Genomic DNA, 14,193 nt, shown 5'->3' on the forward strand with positions numbered 1-14,193 from the left:
AGATTCCCTGCACTTCGGGCCCCTTTCCCCGCGCCGGCAACCTTCATCAAGTGCCGCCTATCAACCGTTACAGAACCAACAGTCAGTCAGTCAGTCAATCAGTACGTGCCCCTAGCAGAGTTTCTTTTTCCTTTGCAATTTCTATCCCAATTGATCAATCACATGAGATCTGCACCACTAGACAACGCAAGGGAGCCAATTGATCCCGGTTTGTGGCCTCTCGATCTACACGGCGGTAACTCGGATTGGGTGACCAACTGTCTTGGCACTGGTGAGGCTGAGGCTTTGCGACTGAGTCAAGAAGAGTTTGGAGTGACATTTACGATTTCAGCCCAATGTTTAGAGAGTGTTGCGCATTTCATTTTGGTGTTTCTTGATTTGTTTGGGTATAGAAACTCTGCAGGTGATATTCCGTCGTGGTCTTCCAGAAGGCTTTATGGGTAGCCTCTTTCTTTTAGCTTTTACCATTCTCACCGCTTTGTATTAATCACAAGCGCAAAAGAAAACCTCAATGAGCTGGCATTGCTTCTGCCACGATTCAGGGCGAGCTTGAGATTACTGTATTGGTGCCTCCAATGATTGCCGGGTCGCTGTCGGCAATGGGCCGCCATGACCTCCCTGTTGGTTCATAGTCTCAAGCCACAATTCGCTTCTCCTCGGTATAGCAGACCGCCGAGTTGCAGCTTCATTGAGATCAACACACATTTCCTTGCTTCTTTACCACCAAATCATTTCTGCGCAGTGCATACTCATCCTGATTTAGCTGACTCGGTAGGTCTCATCCACTAATTCGTCCCAATTCGGGTGCGGCTCGTGCCGTGAGTAATGTCTCCATATTGAGTGGACTCCCCTGAGGCATCCAGAGCTGAGACTAGTGACGATCCCAAGGTAACTTGAGCTTCATGGGGCCTTGTCACCTGGTCTAACTAGGCATTAGGTGCATGTTAAGTCCACCATGACAGGTGGCACAGGCCAAGCGGCTCGAATTCATCAAGCTAAGCCGAGCTTTACGTGGATCGTTTCTATCATATCTCAAAAGTGAATCAGAATCAGAGACATGGACGAGAGGATATATGTGCCGTCTTATCCTTCCCATAAGAACAGCCTCTCTTCCTCATCTCCTCCCACCCGAAACTCGACATTATTCATTCCAATCTTATCAACAGAATCTGCCAACCAACCAACAGTCCAATCTTGTTCGAGACCTTCACTTCCCCGCAAATTTGAGGTGCATGATCGACGCCCTAGCTGGAGCCGGTGCAGTCGACTACCGATGAAACGACGCTATCGTGGCTGCAACTAGTCCAGGAGGCGAAACGACAGGTTTTTGTAGGGTCCTTACAGTACACTCAGAGTTTTGGTAAGCGTTAGGCTCAAGATCTTCATACCGCTATCAAGTTAGAATGTCTCAAACGGGCATCCATATCGCATTGTCGATCGTGTGTGAAGCAGCCTAGCAGCCCGCCTAGCCGGCTTCTTTTAATCTTCTTGTAAGGAGTAGTACTAAGGCTTTTCGGATTTGTTACCGAAAATTAGTGACATGGTTTGGCCAATGAAATATCATCAGTAGCACTCCAGCTATTCTTAACATTGCTGAAGGCAAATTGAGGATGACCCCCAGAGATTGGATAGAGGCATTTTACGCTACGAAAGTCCGAGTCAAAGTATTAAGTTTAGAGTTGCCGATATTTCCTGGCTCATGACTCCAAAAGAAAGAACGACACCAAGAATGGTAGCCTGGTAGGCGAGCTCGGAGACACGATGTATTAGGCCTTACTTCCTGGTTAGCAGATTTGGTGCTTGGCAAATTATCTGAAAACAGTCAAGCCTGCGGGCAGATTTCGTGGCAAAAAAAGGACACCATCGATCACGTCAATACGCCGAGTTTATGTCGTGCTATACAGCTCTGTTATGTACGGAAAAGAATTTTATATCCAAGAAGCATGTCTAACTTTCGCCATCCCCTAAACGCAGTTCTTTCCGCCAGGAATGAAAGTACCATCTGAGTTCTCACAGCCACAAGTACCATCGTTAGGATCCTTGATGCAAGTAGTACCAACACCAGAAGACTGGCCGTTGTTGCTATAGAACGTTAGCAGTGAACATAAAGAAGAGAGAAAAAGCAAATCAGGAAGGAAGTTACTTACTTCCAGAAGAAAGTCCAGTAGTCCTCATCGGCCGTCATGTCTCCAGAAGCAGGAGCATCACATTCATAAGCCTCACAAGTGCCGTAGGGAGCACCGTTGTTCTGGTCGTACTGGTGATCGACTTTGAAAATAGCAAAGGTCTGCTTGCCGGAGACGCGTGTGTTATAGGCGCACTCAGCAGCCTGGATGGCGTTGGAGGTCTTAGAAGCTGTGTCACTCTGGTTAGTTTAGAAAGAGTTTTAGTATGTCAGATGTCTTACGAGAGCATGCCGGGCTCTTTGGGTATTGGCCCTTGGTGTTGCTCTTGGCAGGCTCAAGAGTAGCACTAACAGCGCCAGCAATGGCGACGAGAGATGTGAAAGTAGCGAGAGGATACATTTTGAAGTTATCGAGATAAAATATTAGGAATCTTGGCAAGAGGCTTAGAACAATACTATAGGGGAAGAAGTCTTAGCTGAGAAGATCCTCCAGTTTTTATACCCAGCTACACGAATTCCTTTGTTTCAAGGAAATTGAAGCAATGTTTCCGAAACTCGTCAGGGTGGAGAATTTTCCATGATTCTTGCAGTGGAGCGCTCACTCCTTGGATAATTCGAGCAGGGATAATGGCTCGAGCTCTGGCTCAAGTGGCGTATTTTGCGTGCAAGGATGTTTGTGCCTCGTAAGCTTTGTTCATGAAACGAATGGTTGAGAAATGTTCCGACTGGTGGATTGTGGTCTATACGTGTATTATGTATTAGCTGAGTGCAGGTGGTTCGGCATTGTACATGGTGCATGGTGTTTTGGTTAAGCCTGGGGTACGCTGGTGAACTGCCATTTACTACAGAGCTTGAATCGATTAGATTATCTTATCTCTTTCAGCACCTCCTGACGTTATATCCGAGACCTATCCGCGCGGATCCGGAAACTTTAGGTTGCGGGTTGTGGGCGTTAAGAGGCAACTTGGATATCCAATCATGATCGGGCACCACTATGGGAATTCAAAGTCAGGTATGTGACAAGATAGAATTTATTAAAAGGTTATAAACTAAGCCAAGCTACACTATTACAAACTCAACTCCCTTCCCGAGCCATCCTACAAATCCTCCACATCCGTAGCGGTATGTGGATGAAACGTCTCAAACTTAAAAACCGCCTTCTTGGTCTCTCCTTTGGGCTCATAAAGCACTAACTCAGGACAATCATCCCAATCACCAATAGCACCCGAATCAGTAAAGTATCCATCCTGCAGTGTGCCTGTAACGTTGAAGTGATACCCAATTTGATGAAGTCGTTGTCCTGCGCAGCGAAGTGATACGCGAGAACCATGCTGTTGCTCTAGGGCAGCTTGAATATCTGAGAGGTGGTAGAACATGGAATAAGAAGGGATGATACCAGCGTCGCGCAGCCAATCATATGTTGGGAGACGTTTGAAGATTGAAACAGCTTTTTGGAAATAGGGAACTGCTTCTTCGGCTTCTTCGTAGTGACGGCCGTAGCATTCGCGGTTGAGGCTGCTGAAACATGTGCCGTGGGAGACCCATTGGTCCTGCCAGAACTTCTCATTATCACCGTCAGCAGACTCCCAGACCTTGTTCATCTCATCAATGGTGCTTTCGGCTCCAGCGTGGTGCAGAATTTGTGTGATGTTTGTGTATGTGCGGTTGGTATCACAGCTGGTTGGGATGGAGCCATTGTTATGGATGGGCCAGAGGCCGTGAATGGTCCATGAATCTGGACATGTTAGTCGTGGACGTTTTATGTGGTTGGGGTCTAGACTTACCAAAAGGCCCAGAAACTGGTCGTGTGTCCCAGACTTGAGTCTGCAAAAGTCTGGCTGGAGAGAGGTAGCAGCAAGTGTCATCGGCCGAAGCTTCACCGTAGCAAGAACCTCGACGGCTTCCAGCGTAGACATTGGGGGTTCCAGCGAGGGCTACAACGGAAGTAGCAGCTGCAAGAAGCGACAAGATCTGAAATGAACTCATCTTGTTTTCTTAGTCTTTACTCGAATTGAGTTGTGCTTCTTCAAATTTCACAAGTTATCTCAGCTTCCTTTATAATTCCCCTCCATTCAACACACACACCCCCTATCCATAACAATGAGCGATTTCCTGGTTCTGCTCCGAGATCATACGACTCAGCCCAACCGCTTGCTGCAAACAAAGCATCATAGAAAAGTAAGCGTTGTTGGTTTCGGGCGGCTGGTACAAGGCAAATACTACATTAAACTCAGAAGAAGCCAAGAGAGGACGCAGGAATAGGCCAGTAAAACTGTGTGACTCGTCAGCTACTACCTGAAAGCGTATCACCGACGAATCAGGTTTTGGTTTTGGGAATTGAAGGTTTGCGAACGACAACTGACACGATACCTGATGCGGACTCTGTTATAGTGATGGTTCGATACAGTTTTGCAGATCCATACCAGCCGGGAGCTGCCAAGGTTGAGACACGCAGGTCCTAGAGTCGTTTTATTCGTTATTCGTTTTCGTTAAGACGTTTGGTTTCACCATTGGGTGTTCAGCACGCAAGCATCTCGTCAGTTGATTGACTCACTTACGAGGACAGGCTCATGTTTGGAATGCGGGAGGGCCCGCGGTACTTCAGGTACGTACTATAGATCTTGGGTGGTTGATCGAGTGACGAATACATTTACGCGGTAGGCTTGAACTGCGGCTGAGGTTATGGCTATGCGTTGAAAACTTTCCGGGTCTTCATTCCAAGGATCGTGTTGAAGGAGGCTTTGTCGGAAGATTCTGGGTTTGCCATCTTGGCTGCTAAGGGATGGTTGTTTGCCTGGTGGTCAAGACATTCAAGATCATATTGTTGAAAACCTGATACCCAAGTGAAACTTGTGAGTCAGTTGGATCTGATAGCCGAAAGCATCTAAGACTCTGTCTGCTTCAGAAACTGAAGACTGCTGACGAGTGCGTTCAGAATATTTCATGGGTCATCAAGACTGTGTACGAGGTCATCTTCACGCATCGAAAAGCCGAGTCAAGTCATAGCAGATCTTGCAACTCTTCAGAAAGCCTGTCAGCTTAACCTTGATAGATTTAAGCCCGTTCCCCGGCCATCCGAGTAAACAAGACCTTTCATCCTGGGATTCTCTGATGATCGGAATGTGATAGTTTGAGTTCCAACCGACCTCAACTGGGCAACAGCCACGAGGCATAACGGCGACAATAATCCCGAAGTATTACCAACAAGCCATTTGACAATACGACGTTACCTTACCTATATTGGAATACAGTATTTAACTTCCAAGGAAACTTGACTCGTGAAAAAGAACGGTAATCTTGGCTGCGTGGGGCAAGATTTAGGCTATTCCAACTCCAATGTGGGGAAGATCAACGTCATGCTTGAGATGCTGCTGGAATGTGGATTCATTGCTCGATCAACCTGGTGTTTGGGGCTGAAAAAAAGGCTTTTTGGCTACAGATGATGATCTTCTTTAATTGAGGCTCTTCAACGGTTTATAACCACATCTAAAGTGCAATTGGGAGGCTGGCGATAACTTCAGATCGTTGTAATTTTGACCTCGCTTTGTGTTACACCGAGGAAGCCCAGGATCAGACTCCTCCGTTCACTGGTGCGGTTAGTGTAATGAGGGGAAACAAGAATGTCGTCAATGTAAAATAGTTTAAAAGTTCATCGGCAATAACGATTGTCGCCCCTTCTCTCTTTTCTCCGTTTTCTCAAGGGGTTGCTTTGATCGCTGTCAAAATGCAGCTTCTCAGTATCCTCGTAGGCATTGCCTGTCTCGGCGCATCATCACTAGCCTCCAAACATCCCAAACCTCCCCAATTCCACAACTCAGCCAACCATCCCGGCGCAGACCCGCATGTGATTTACGACTCTAAAACAGGCCAATACTTTGCGTACTCAACCGAAGGCGCAGATCCAGGAAGTCTCTTCGCCATCTATAGCAGTCCCGATCTGTCAACATGGCACAAGCATCCCGGCGGCGTCCTAAAAGCATGCTACGATGATGACATGAACCGCATTGAAGGCGGTCAAGCTTGCTGGGCACGCGATTGGTACTGGGCTCCTGAGACTTATTACAATGAGAAGACGGGCTGGTACTTTTTCTTCTTCGCTGGACGGTTGAGGGAGGATCTGGCCAAGGATTACTTCCGGTACGAGGAGTTTGAGGAGCCGAGCAAGATTGGTGTTGCAGTTTCAAAATCGCCAACGGGTCCTTTCAGGGAGATCGAGCCGAAACCAATCGATTATTATCCTTTCGATCCAGACTATCATGATGTTAATCTTATCATGGATGAGAAGCAGATGCGTCCCCCGCAGAGTCTTGAGGAGGGTAAAAGAGCACCCAAGGGTACCTACATCCCCACCATCGACGTTAACATCTTCTTTGATAAAGATGGCAAGATCTATCTGTACCTTTCTCGAAATGCGTATCGAAACTGGAACTGGGATAAGAAGTTGGGCAAGTACATTGAAGAATCCAACATCATCGTCGTGGAAATGGAACGAGAATGGTGGGATGACCCTGAAGCTTCTACCATGCCCGAAATCATATCATCCCAAAAGGACATCCATGCCAAAGATGCACCACCTCTTCCCCAAAACATCACTTCTTACAATGGCACTGGCGAAATTGGTTCGCCTCCGCGCAAAGATGGTTGGAAGACTGTTATTTCATATGGTGCTGATCCTCAAGAGTGGGAGAACTACCATGTCGACGATTATGAGAAAAACAACGGCACTAAGAAGGATCGTCGCTGGGCTGAAGGCAGCACCACGATCACAAGACCTGGAAAAGACGGCAAGCCTGTTTATCTACTCACGTACAGCGCCAACAACTACGAAGCCTCCAACTACGGTGTAGGCTTCGCTACGTCCAAGTCTCCCTTCGGACCATTCCGCAAATCCGCGAACAATCCTATCCTCTCGCAGAAGCCTGATGCTGAAATTCCCATCTATTCAACTGGTCACGGCAGCATTGTCGCTTCCCCCGCCAAGCATAACAAAAAGGTTGGTGCCCAAGATGTAACCCTCAAGACACCACCGGGTTCAGAGCTCTTCTACGTACATCATGCGCGAAACAGCACTGAGCGAGATCGATCCATTTACACGACCCGCATGACTCTCGATGAGTCATGTATCTACTTTGGCTCCGACGATGCTATGAGCATGGACCTTACATCTCTTGATCAACCTCTTCCTAAGAATACGTATCCTATCCATATGGATGTTCGAAGCGCCAAGAAGAAAGGAGGCTGCCAATTCCATGTCAAGGTGACGTCCAAGCCCGGGGCAGCTTTTGATATTCTTGAAGGGACGAATAGAGTTGTTGCTTTGCCTGGAAATACCATCGCTACTTCAGTAAAGGCTGATGAGCATACAGGATCATTTGTCTTGTCTTTTGGTGGTACTCACGTTGAACAGTTGGCTTATCAGCGGCTGAGTGTTGACGGAAGTTGGTCCACTGTTGCCAAGAAGAAAGTGAACTGCAGATAATTTGCACAATGTATAGCTTTCCAAAGAATTAACCATATTTAGAAACCAATTGTCTAAATCATCAATTGCTGAACATATTTGCCTAAGATATTTCTGGTGACAGCATCATCAACGATCGAGGAAGACATAGAGAAAGATGGGAAAGGATAAGGCTTGGAAGGCATCGAGCAAGGGCAAAGGAAGTGGGCATACTGAACCGGGTCCTTGGTCTGTGTAAACGGCTTACGGGTTTCCTAATTTATATATCGTGCATTGAACCAACACAGCCCTGTTTGTGTGCTAAGCCTCATAATCGGATTATGGATGAACTACATCCCAGCAGGGCATCTATAAGTGATTTCTCCACCACTTCCTGATTATAGATACCATGTTTGAATCACAAAGAGCAGATGAAAGATTAAATATTCATATCATTGAAAGAAATGGGTAACTACAAGAAAGGTATATAGCTGAATGCAATCAACTCCGTGCTTTGGTATCCAACATGCAAAAACGTCCCTTCTATACAGAACATGTCTCATCCCGTCACTGAATAGGCCCATTTATCAAGCCTTTAAGGTGCCTCGTGAAGGCCACCAGGTCCCTGGTTGTAACCTTGCTGAGGATGAATCCACGGCTGACCAGCCATCTCAGCAGGTGCTTGCTGATCAGGAGGTTTATAATATTCCTGCACAGGTTGGTGTTGAGGTCCAGTAGGCATCTCGCTAGGAGGGGCGTAACCTCCCGCCGCCACGGTAGAACCAGCGCCCTTACGGAAGTGTCTCCAAAGAAGGAATCCAATACCTCCTAGGACAGCGATGCCTCCTAATGTCGCACCGACCGCAATACCAGCGACGGCACCGGTCGAGATGCCCTTATCTTCAGAGGAAGCAGCGTCTGTTGTTGTCTCGGCAGAGGCATCTGTTGTGGTTTCGGTGGCGTCGTTGGTAGGTGTAGGGCTTGGTGCAACGGTCGTGGCTGCGCTCGTGGTCGTTACATCTTTGGGGACAGTGACGTTGAAGGTTTGGCTGTTCGCAACGATATCGTTTGTGCCGGACTTGAAGAGGGAGAAGTGGAAGACAGCATCTTCACCATCCTTGACCTCAGTTGAGAAGCCATTGAAGCTGACCTGCCAGATGAAGCTTGTCGATGTCGTGTTTTCTAGGCATCAAAGGTTAGTTTACTATCACCGAGCAGCCACTTGAAGCGCGTACCTTTCAATCCAATGAAGAACTGGGTGCCGCCACCAGCAGAAGGATAGTCCTGCCAGAGAAGAAGATTCGTCATCTCCAGATCCGTCTGCCATTCCACGTTCATGCTCTCGTCGACATCATAAGATGGGTTGTTCTTCCATCCCGAGGTACCAGATCCTCCCGGAGTGATGAAGCTGGTATCAGCAGCGGCTCTGGTGGCGAAACTGCTCAGAAGAACGGTGAGCGGTAGAAGAGCGTGCATTGTGTCGGTATAGATAGCACATATATCCAACGGGATAAGATATTCGTGATCTTCCAGGGCGCTGGACTCCGAGGCCGTTTGTTTATCACTCAAACAACGCTCAAGGGACGGGACAAAAAGAAGGGAAGGAAGAGAGAAAAGCTGCACTCTTCCTCTGCCTAAGAAGCAAGTCTACTGTTTCATCTTCTCTCAAAAGCACTCAGCCTCAGCAGGCGAAGATCCCTGTTCATAGTCTGTGTTAGCGTTGAGCTGGTATAATCCATCCAGTGAAACAGCCAAGTTATGTCCATCAGTCCCGCTTCCTTATACTAGCTTGAATCCTTTACAATTATTAATATCACGGGCTGACGGGCTAATGGTGAACAGACACTAAGAAGTGAGATGGGAAATTGAAGCTAAGATAGTGGCTATGGTTATTGGCGAGGAAGCAGACATTGATGGACAAGTGCTTACATAGGTCTGGGTTTTTAGTAAAAGGCGAGATCCGTAGCAGACTTTTGCCATGAAGCAGGTCATCAACATCGCTGGACAACCCGACGGTCAAAGATTAATTACCACTTTTGTAATCTACTGGGCTTCTCAGGACTCTAAGCTGAAAAGGGCGGTTTAGGCGCCGACAGCCCCCAGCTCCAGTCATGGAGCCTCAATCAGCGTCAGGGGTTTGCGTTACAGTGGAGTTTATAGGCGCCCACTACCGGGGCTTGGCTACGGGTAGGGCGTTTTTTGACCAGTGCCTCGGTTTTGTTGGCCCGACAAATCAGGAAAGCTTAGCGAGTCTTACCCTACAGTTTTATCAACATTTCAGAGAAATGTTTGATGACATGTCGAGCTTGTACGAGACAGATATCGACCAACATTTCAATATCTGAGAGGCTCATCATGGTGAGATACAGTCAGTAAGATGAGATGGTGGGGGTGACTGATGTGAGATGTCCGTTTCGAAATGATCAAAAAGGTATGCTTTGCGAATCACAGTTATGAGGTACGATAAGAAAACGGATAAGAATTTCATGCCGACGTTGCATCTTAATACAAAGAGCCACTGTCTGATTCCTTCGCTAAATAGCCTCAAACAATCTAAACCAACCAGTAACTAGAAACTGAAGATATCTAAAGTCGAGAGTTGATCGGCTTCCCGTCAACCTGAGAACCATCCTCACCCAAGATCTCACGAACAAGAGCCCTGCCAGCAGCTCGTCCAGAGAAAATGCACCCTCCCACAAACGTCCCCTCAAGCGAGCTATACCCATGAACACCACCTCCTCCAAAACCCGCAACCTCACCAGCAGCATACAAGCCAGGGAACAGGGTCCCATCGGCTCTCATAACATTGCTATCCAGATTTGTCTCAATACCACCAAGCGTCTTTCGCGTCAGAAGATTCATCTGCACTGCGATTAAAGGTCCATGAGCCTTGTCGAGAAGACGATGAGGCGGGGCAACACGGCTACGTCTGTCGGGCCAGTATGTTCGTGCGTTGTTAATGAGCATTGCTTGGCCGTCTTTGGAGTAGGGGTTATTCATCTGGCTGTCTCTTGCTTCGACGACTTCTTTAATGGCATCGAATTCGAGCAGGGGTCCGTTGCGGGCTTTGGCGAGTTCGTTCATTCCGACGACTAAATCTTCTAGATTATCGCGGACGACAAAGTCTTTGCCGTGCTTCTGGAAGTTTTGAACAGGAACGGTACCTTTCTTGCCGAACACGCGGGTGAGGAGCATCCAGATGCTCTTCCCTGTGACATCAGGGTTCTGCTCTGAGCCTGAGAGGGCGAATTCGCGAGCGATGATGCTTTGGTCGAGGATGAACCAGGTGTAGTCGTAGCCTGTGCTGCAGATATACTTGAGTGTTGCGAGGGTATCCGAGCCTGGGTAAAGGAAAGGTGGTAGTCGTTTACCAGTTGCGTCGAGCCAGAGAGATGAAGGAGCTGGGAGCACTCGAATGCCGTGGCCAGGCCAGATGGGATTCCAGTTCTGAAGACCCTCCGTGTAGTGCCACATACGATCACGGTTGATAACATTGGCGCCAGCAGCCTCCGAAATCCCAATCATGCGTCCGTCAACATGTGCTGGGACGCCAACAACGAAGGTCTCTGGCACTTTGGGACCCAATCTGTCGATAGGCCATGCTTCCTTGACAGCTTCGACGTTTCCTCCGATACCGCCCGAAGAAACAACAACTGCTGACCCGTAAATTTCAAACTTGTCTTTCTCGATGCGTGAAGACTTGATACCACGGGCAGCATCATCATCTTCCAGAATGCGACCTCTGACTCCAACAGCTCGACCTGATTCATCAACGATCAATTCATCAACGGCGTGTCTGAACTTGAACGTTACGATGCCCTTCTCAGCAGCTTTCTTGACAGGATCGGCAAAGACCCTCACAACTTCCGGTCCCGTTCCCCAGCTAACATGGAATCTAGGAACAGAATTCCCATGTCCACTGGCACTCCCATCTCCCCTCTCCGCCCAGCCAACATTATACAAGAAACCTAATCCTCTCGCTTTAACATAATCCTCCATTTCATCTGTCGCAAAGTCCACAAACGCCTTGGCCCACTTCCTAGGCCAATGATCCTCCTCTTCACGATCAAACCTCGCGGATCCAAACCAATCTCTCATTGCCAACTCACGAGAATCTTTGATTCCCATTCGTCTTTGATACGAGGAATCAACCATAAATACACCCCCAAGAGACCAAAAGGCCTGGCCGCCGAGGTTTTGTTCATTTTCTTGGTCGATAAGAAGCACCGGGATTTTACGCTCTGAAAGCTCGAAGGCTGCGACGAGGCCGGCTAGACCTGCGCCGACGATAATAACTGGCTTTACTTCTGAAGACATGATGTTTTGGAGATGGTGAAAGATGTAAGACAGAAAAGATGGGCCGAGGATGTCGGCGGAATGTCATGAGACGCGGGGTTGGATTTAAACGGGCTGAATTGGTCCAAGTTCGCCTCCCGGGGCCGCGGTCCGCGGATTGGCGCCAAGACAGGGATGCCAGGTCTCTGACTTGCAGTCTGATCAAGCAATTGAGGGTCGAATATCTCTATATAGACTTCTTGATAGAAGCATTCGTCATGGAAGAATAGAGTTTCGGTAGTTGGAGATACAACTGCCAAGAGGCTGATACACAATTACATGTGTCACTTCCATGCACATTTCTTGACTACAATGTTTCGTACTATTGCAGGATATCTAAATCAAACAACTAAACGCCAACCAGACCACTCCAAAATCAAACATGGTATTCATATATAATGTCATTCAGATTCCGATATCGGGTTTCTTTGCCTGCTCTATCTTGACCTGCTTTTCCTCCTCAGACAGTTTCTCATACTCGGCAACATTCTCATCCCATAATCTTACACACTCGACATTCCAATTGCAATCCTCAACCTGTCCATATGCTGGATGACTATAGCGAGGATGCTTGCTTGGCCAATTGGAGGCGTGGTAGTGATGCTTGACCAAAGCACCGCGGGAATCATGGTTTCCAGAGTCAGAGTGCCCTTGTCCCGCGCAGAAAGCTTCAACGTTGAGTACAAGAACTCGACCGACGACTTTAGATTCGTCGATACCGTGGAAGAGATCCCACGTGACCTTTCCACCGCGGTGGTTCTGCCTCATTTGCTCTAGCAATGCGTGGGTGAAGGCAGAGGGACCGGTGCCGCTGATGACTTGGTCGAAGGTGAGCTCAATATCTCCAAGAGCAACCTTTTGTTTCTTGGACTCTTCCTTTAACCAGGCCATGATGTGCTCGATGAGATGGAGCATAACGGGCTGGTGAGGTTTGGCGATGATGGTCCATTGGCAGAAGGACTTTGACTTCTTGCCCAGGATTGGATGATTGCTGAACTCGGGCTGGTCGATCTCAACACCGACAATCAAGTCGATATCTCTCTCGTCATATCTCTCAGGAATAAAACGATGCACCGGCTTCAACGCCTCAACATCGATATCTGCGTAGACACCACCCTGGGCGTACATAATCATATATCTCAACAAATCGGCCTTGATGATATGCAAGTTGATACTCTTGTAAAACTTGACGATATCAGGCCTATTTATCGGACTTCCCGCCCCAAAATGCTCTTCCACAAATGCAAGCTCATTATCGTCCGTCAAAACTTCGTATCGCATACCCGGGTTCTTGTTAACCCATGTCCTGGATGTGATCAAGTCACGATCCTCAAAGTTGAGCGGATCGACCTTCCACGTCTGCCAAATCTTCTGCGGAAACGTGCTGAAACGTGTTCTGGTTACGAGTGGTGCCTTTTCTGTTCGGAAGGCCGTGAGTGGGCTGGGTATGGAGTAGAAGATGTCGAAGTTGAGGATGATGAATAGGAGGATTACACAGCAGATGTAGAGGGGGAGGCATCTCTGCATTTGGGCGGGGACTCTGTTTCGAAACTTGGCGGTTGAAACTGCCAGCCTCGGAGAGCCCAGGGGAGAGCCCATTTTGATGTGCGTAACAGAGTTGGATTTGTTTGTTACAGTCCACTCGGTGGTGGATTGAGGAGGAATACGTAGGTTTGATGGGATAGTTCGTCGAGGGCCACTCTCCATGACAGAAAGTGATTCACACAAGAGACAGCTTCTGAGGAGAAGAGAAAATGCACAACGGAGCTGAAGTAGCCCAAATCTTGGCTAAACGCAACTTCTTAGAAACCCTGACCAGGCAGCCAATCCTTTCCCGCATATGAAGAGCTTTCCTTATCAATGCCTGTCACTGTTCCCATGTGATGTGACTGTTGGACTCGAAATGTACCGCAGCAGGGGATGGTTGTTAGCTCAAGTTGACAACTTCCAAGAAGGGTATGTCCTCCGTGCGTTGCACATCGTGGAGGGTGAGCACGTATGGGGTAATGGCGAGAGACTACGGGGATTATTGTGCCGTAAGGAAGAGCGAACCCACTGAGTCTGGACAGGGTTCGTGATGCGGCACAGGGCGGTGGTGAGATTGCAGTGAGTGAGTATAGAAGTGCACGTGTGTAGAAGCTTTAATTGGTAACTCATCATCATTGTGGCTTTTGTTGTGCCTTGCAGAAATGTCACTAAACAATATCCTTCACACCCATTTCTGAAGAGTAAAACGGTTATCTTGGCTTGTGATCCCTCGGATATAATCAACCCCCTGCACTTGATCCAATTGATC

General features: G+C 48.0%; 7 protein-coding genes across 7 annotated transcripts; 1 reads left to right on the forward strand and 6 right to left on the reverse strand.

Annotated features, from left to right (window-relative positions):
- Positions 1–1,902: 1,902 nt before the first annotated feature.
- B0J16DRAFT_75905 (uncharacterized protein) lies at positions 1,903–2,604 on the reverse strand. The gene is made up of 3 exons (XM_046134442.1): positions 2,408–2,604; positions 2,148–2,355; positions 1,903–2,082 (listed from the first exon to the last, which is right to left on the reverse strand). Exons 1-3 carry the CDS (start codon positions 2,523–2,525, stop codon positions 1,965–1,967), a joined length of 444 nt encoding a protein of 147 aa, XP_045987228.1. The 5' UTR covers positions 2,526–2,604; the 3' UTR covers positions 1,903–1,964.
- A 618-nt stretch (positions 2,605–3,222) lies between these two features.
- On the reverse strand, positions 3,223–4,319 carry B0J16DRAFT_395294 (ribonuclease T2-like protein; the record flags this gene model as incomplete). Its single annotated transcript, XM_046132183.1, has 2 exons — positions 3,910–4,319; positions 3,223–3,860 (listed from the first exon to the last, which is right to left on the reverse strand). The coding sequence occupies exons 1-2, from the start codon at positions 4,109–4,111 to the stop codon at positions 3,223–3,225; spliced, it is 840 nt and encodes a 279-aa protein (XP_045987229.1). The 5' UTR covers positions 4,112–4,319.
- Positions 4,320–5,787: 1,468 nt separating this feature from the next.
- On the forward strand, positions 5,788–7,791 carry B0J16DRAFT_395298 (putative xylanase 9). Its single transcript, XM_046132184.1, has one exon. It carries the CDS (start codon positions 5,850–5,852, stop codon positions 7,602–7,604), a length of 1,755 nt encoding a protein of 584 aa, XP_045987230.1. The 5' UTR covers positions 5,788–5,849; the 3' UTR covers positions 7,605–7,791.
- Positions 7,792–8,013: 222 nt separating this feature from the next.
- B0J16DRAFT_75917 (uncharacterized protein) lies at positions 8,014–9,192 on the reverse strand. The gene is made up of 2 exons (XM_046134443.1): positions 8,798–9,192; positions 8,014–8,744 (listed from the first exon to the last, which is right to left on the reverse strand). Exons 1-2 carry the CDS (start codon positions 9,036–9,038, stop codon positions 8,158–8,160), a joined length of 828 nt encoding a protein of 275 aa, XP_045987231.1. The 5' UTR covers positions 9,039–9,192; the 3' UTR covers positions 8,014–8,157.
- An 828-nt stretch (positions 9,193–10,020) lies between these two features.
- B0J16DRAFT_334961 (FAD binding domain-containing protein) lies at positions 10,021–11,952 on the reverse strand. The gene has a single exon (XM_046127018.1). It carries the CDS (start codon positions 11,877–11,879, stop codon positions 10,149–10,151), a length of 1,731 nt encoding a protein of 576 aa, XP_045987232.1. The 5' UTR covers positions 11,880–11,952; the 3' UTR covers positions 10,021–10,148.
- A 345-nt stretch (positions 11,953–12,297) lies between these two features.
- B0J16DRAFT_334962 (nucleotide-diphospho-sugar transferase) lies at positions 12,298–13,696 on the reverse strand. Its single transcript, XM_046127019.1, has one exon. The coding sequence runs from the start codon at positions 13,602–13,604 to the stop codon at positions 12,303–12,305; it is 1,302 nt and encodes a 433-aa protein (XP_045987233.1). The 5' UTR covers positions 13,605–13,696; the 3' UTR covers positions 12,298–12,302.
- Positions 13,691–14,074, reverse strand: B0J16DRAFT_334963 (uncharacterized protein). The gene has a single exon (XM_046127020.1). It carries the CDS (start codon positions 14,058–14,060, stop codon positions 13,830–13,832), a length of 231 nt encoding a protein of 76 aa, XP_045987234.1. The 5' UTR covers positions 14,061–14,074; the 3' UTR covers positions 13,691–13,829.
- Positions 14,075–14,193: the final 119 nt, after the last annotated feature.

The sequence above is a fragment of the Fusarium flagelliforme genome (genome assembly GCF_020744385.1).
Source record: "Fusarium flagelliforme strain FIESC 12 MPI-CAGE-AA-0113 chromosome Unknown B0J16scaffold_2, whole genome shotgun sequence".
Lineage (NCBI taxonomy): Eukaryota > Fungi > Ascomycota > Sordariomycetes > Hypocreales > Nectriaceae > Fusarium > Fusarium flagelliforme.

Coding starts and splice junctions, on each gene's coding strand:
- B0J16DRAFT_334962 (XM_046127019.1), bottom strand. CDS start 13,604: ATGGAGAGTGGCCCTCGACGAACTATCCCATCAAACCTACGTATTCCT.
- B0J16DRAFT_334963 (XM_046127020.1), bottom strand. CDS start 14,060: ATGATGATGAGTTACCAATTAAAGCTTCTACACACGTGCACTTCTATA.
- B0J16DRAFT_334961 (XM_046127018.1), bottom strand. CDS start 11,879: ATGTCTTCAGAAGTAAAGCCAGTTATTATCGTCGGCGCAGGTCTAGCC.
- B0J16DRAFT_395298 (XM_046132184.1), top strand. CDS start 5,850: ATGCAGCTTCTCAGTATCCTCGTAGGCATTGCCTGTCTCGGCGCATCA.
- B0J16DRAFT_75917 (XM_046134443.1), bottom strand. CDS start 9,038: ATGCACGCTCTTCTACCGCTCACCGTTCTTCTGAGCAGTTTCGCCACC. Junction 8,745..8,797: donor GTTCTTCATTGGATTGAAAG/GTACGCGCTTCA, acceptor TTTGATGCCTAG/AAAACACGACATCGACAAGC.
- B0J16DRAFT_75905 (XM_046134442.1), bottom strand. CDS start 2,525: ATGTATCCTCTCGCTACTTTCACATCTCTCGTCGCCATTGCTGGCGCT. Junction 2,356..2,407: donor AAAGAGCCCGGCATGCTCTC/GTAAGACATCTG, acceptor AGAGTGACACAG/CTTCTAAGACCTCCAACGCC. Junction 2,083..2,147: donor TACTGGACTTTCTTCTGGAA/GTAAGTAACTTC, acceptor AACGTTCTATAG/CAACAACGGCCAGTCTTCTG.